Raw genomic sequence first — 3,500 nt, 5'->3', positions numbered from 1 at the left:
CTTTTAAGATTCATTCATGTTGTAGCATGAATCAGTACTTTCTTCCTTTTTATTACTGAATATTTCTTGTATAAATATACCACACTGTACAGCTTTCCTCATGGCTCAGATAGTAAAGAATCCACCTGCAATGTGGGAGACCTAGATTCGATCCCTGGGTCGAGAAGATCCCCTAGAGAGGCAAATAGATACCCACTCCATTATTCTGGCCTGGAGAATCCTATGGACAGAGGAGCCTGGAGGGCTTCAGTCCATGGGGTCACAAAGAGTTGGATGCAACTGACCCACAAGCACACACACACCACATTGTACTGATTGGTTTGTCAGTTGATGGACACATGGGTTGTTTCCACTTCTATGAATAATGCTACTATGAACATCCACACTCAAGTTTTCACATGAACGTATGTTTTAATTTATTTTGATATATACCTAGGAGTAGAATCATTTGATTGCACTTGACCTGACCTAATTTTCTTGATTAACACTCCTTCCATTGTGCTTTCTTTTACAAAGTACAGAAAGACACAGAGAGAGACAGGGTGAGAAGACAGAGGGTGTATCTGCTCAAGTGTCTTGTCTAAAGTTCATGAGGACATTCAGAATCAAATGATCTACAGCAATCAATGTGATTGGGTCAAAATAGTCTATAAAGAAAAAGTTTTCTGGAAGAACTCTAATCTGAGTTGAGCTGTATACACAAACAGCTGGAGAAGAAGAGAAAGAAGATGGCACTCCAGCAGGGGCCACAGCATAAGCCAAGCACTGGTGGTTGGGCTGAGTATGGAGTATTTGGGGGATAAGTAGCAAGTAGTAGAAGGTGAAGTTGGAATGATTCGATGGGAATCACATCATCAAGGTCTTTGAAGAGCAGCCACCAAGGGTTTAAAGACTAAATTTTTATGGTTTTGAAGGAGCCATTGGAGACTGTAGTCTAGGGACATGAGTGACATGATCAGATCAAATGGACATGATCAGGGTAATGACGGCCAGGTACAGGCAGGATAGACAGAAGCATGGACACGTTTATGATAGCAAGCCCCCATTTTTTGGAGGCTGTTGCAGCAATTTAAGGTTGAGGTTAAAGCTTTGCGGATAGCCAGTTGGAACCTGGTGACTTACATTGATTCAGTGGGCAAAGGCATCATTCATCATGGCGCTGGTTCCCCAAAGGACCCAAGTCTATGTTCAGGGAAGTGATCATTTCCCTATTATATAAATCGATTAGGTCATTTGGAGCTGAGATTGATGCCAGGGGTTTCCTACTAATCAAGCTAGAATAACAAGCTGGAGGACAAGGCAGGCCCTGTGCCAAATGGGTAAGGAGAAAGTCCAGAGGCACAGAACACTGCAGCAAAGCACTCTGTTCCTGCCCTGGGAGTCTGGGCAGAGAAAACCACCGAGAGATCCAGCAATGCCCTTCAGCTTCATCTGGAGACTCTACGGCCAGCTCCTGGAATGACACTTATAAGCCTTCTGTCAAAGCTGACCAGTCAAGTGGAATCCAGCCCTGGAAGCCCATGGCTGGGCTGTCCTCCCTACCTGCAGGAGCTTGTAGAGACAGGGTTATTACAGGGATGGAGGAACAGGCTAGGGTGATGACACCAGTAGTGAGCCCAGGGGAGGCAAAGGCTTGGAGAGAATTGTGTATTTTGTCAATAATAACAATAGTCTGCAATGGCAATGATTTGTGTTTACATAAGGCTCCCACTGTGCTTCATAAAAGGAGAGGGTTCTGTATTCTCAGTGGATGAGATGCTCTCCCCTCACTCAAAGGTTCCCTTGACCCTTTCTGAGAAGACCACCGTAAAACTAACCACATGCCATCCAGGACCAGTAAGGCTGCTTCTGACTCTGTTAGTGGTAGAGCCTCTCCCATTTGTCCCTTCCCTAACACAAAGGAGAGTACAGTTGGCTCCATCTATAAACTGGAGTAGAATTTCTAAGAAGAGCCAAGTCTCTGATGTGTCCTGGTTTGGGAAAAGCAGTATCTCAAGTCCAATGCCTTTCAGCTTCTGGAGAGCTCTCTTGTACTCCAGGCCTCCACTCTTTCTGTCAGGGCATGGGTCAGAAGCGTTTCCAGGCTTTGAAATGGTGGAGGCTTGCTCAAAAACCACTGAGTTCCTTGACAATTAGGGGACTGACGATGTCACTACTTTGGGTGGAACTTAGCTTGAATATTTTCTATTGTAGAGATCAGACAGCCTGAGATTTGGGGTGAGGGGCTGGTTTTGGATTTCTTCACAGTTCACCCATCTAGGGTATCTAAGCACAGTCCCCTTGATTATCTTCATTTTCTGTCATCTGCATCATCTCATCATTATTCAGGGTCCCCCTCTCCTGTGGAAGGGGGACGGACAGAGAAGGGGCTGGCTGCCAGAAGAGGACAGTTTTCTGTCTGTTCCAAGGGCATTCCTCGACACAGAACTTAAGAGATCCAGGCAAAGCCGGCCTGCGTCTGGGCGAAGAAGCTCCAGCGGTAAGGCTGAGCCCCGCACGGTGTTCCCCTGTTGCGGCGGGGCGGAGAAGGGCGAAGATATCCGGCCCCCGACACACACCCTCCCCCTCAGGGCTCAAGAACACAGCCTTCCCACTGCTGGCCTGGGGGAGCTGGTTAGTGAGCTCTCCTTACATCTTCTCTACCCACCCTGCCGCCTCCGGGATCTTAACCAGGGTCCCCCACCACCCTGGGTGGAAGGATCAGAGGGTAGGGGTGACGAATGGAGATCCTGCTGCCGGGTGGGCCTGAACGCTCCCTCCTCCCGAGGCACCTTGGTCCCCTACTCGCGCTTGACTCCTCCCCCGTCTCTATTCCGCAGCGTCCCCGCCCTGTCAGCACTCTGCTTCAGCGACCGCACCTGCTTTAGGGGTCGAGGGGACACACGGGAGGCAGAAAGGGAAAGAGGGTTTGGGGAGCGTAGCGCATCAGGGTGACCGGCTGGGCCCGTGCCGCGGGTCCCCGCAGCCGGAGCGCCGCCCGCCCCGCGGCTGCGGCACCGATGCGCTGTCCGCGGTGCTGACGCCGGCCGCCCGCTCGGTCGGCAGGGGGAGGAGACGCCCTCGTTCTCCCGCCGCCCGGAGCCCAATGACCCCACCCCCGCTCCTAAGAAGGATCCTCTCCCCCGAAGGAACTCTCCGAGACCGGGCGCTGTGGATGGATCCAGGAAGAAGAAGCGAGCGAAAGGGAACTTAAACTTCGGACAGGAGCCCAAGAACCCGGTGTTGGGGAACTAGCGTCTTTCGGCCTCCAGCACCTGAGACCGCAGGGCAATGTCAAGTTGAGCAAAGTTTGGCTGCCGCTTGGACATAGGGACGGATTCCGGGGCCGAAGCGCAGGGAAGGACTGGACGGTGTTCTCCGGCGGGGTGGTAGCTGCACCGCAGCCCGGACACCTGCTTCGGTGCCCCGCATTGGTGTCACCAGAACGACCGGGAAGGCGTCGCAGGAGCCCAGCTCCCCACCCCTTCTCTCCCGTCCTTACTCCCCACCCCACCCCCCCC

The 3,500-nt window shown here is 51.9% G+C and overlaps 1 protein-coding gene across 1 annotated transcript in view; it reads left to right on the top strand.

Annotated features, from left to right (window-relative positions):
* Positions 1–982: 982 nt before the first annotated feature.
* KCNK12 (potassium channel, subfamily K, member 12) overlaps positions 983–3,500 on the top strand; it is a gene marked incomplete at its 3' end in the record, with an annotated part of 51,595 nt that continues 49,077 nt past the window's right edge. The window contains exons 1-4 of the mRNA XM_010838657.1: positions 983–993; positions 2,409–2,707; positions 2,820–3,037; positions 3,129–3,400. Of these exons, the coding sequence (XP_010836959.1) occupies positions 983–993; positions 2,409–2,707; positions 2,820–3,037; positions 3,129–3,400 (800 nt within the window). The remainder of the gene's footprint in view (positions 994–2,408; positions 2,708–2,819; positions 3,038–3,128; positions 3,401–3,500) is intronic.

Source organism: Bison bison, unplaced genomic scaffold (assembly GCF_000754665.1).
Source record: "Bison bison bison isolate TAMUID 2011002044 unplaced genomic scaffold, Bison_UMD1.0 scf7180017864101, whole genome shotgun sequence".
Classification (NCBI taxonomy): domain Eukaryota; kingdom Metazoa; phylum Chordata; class Mammalia; order Artiodactyla; family Bovidae; genus Bison; species Bison bison.
This window is presented reverse-complemented; position numbering and strand designations above follow the sequence as displayed.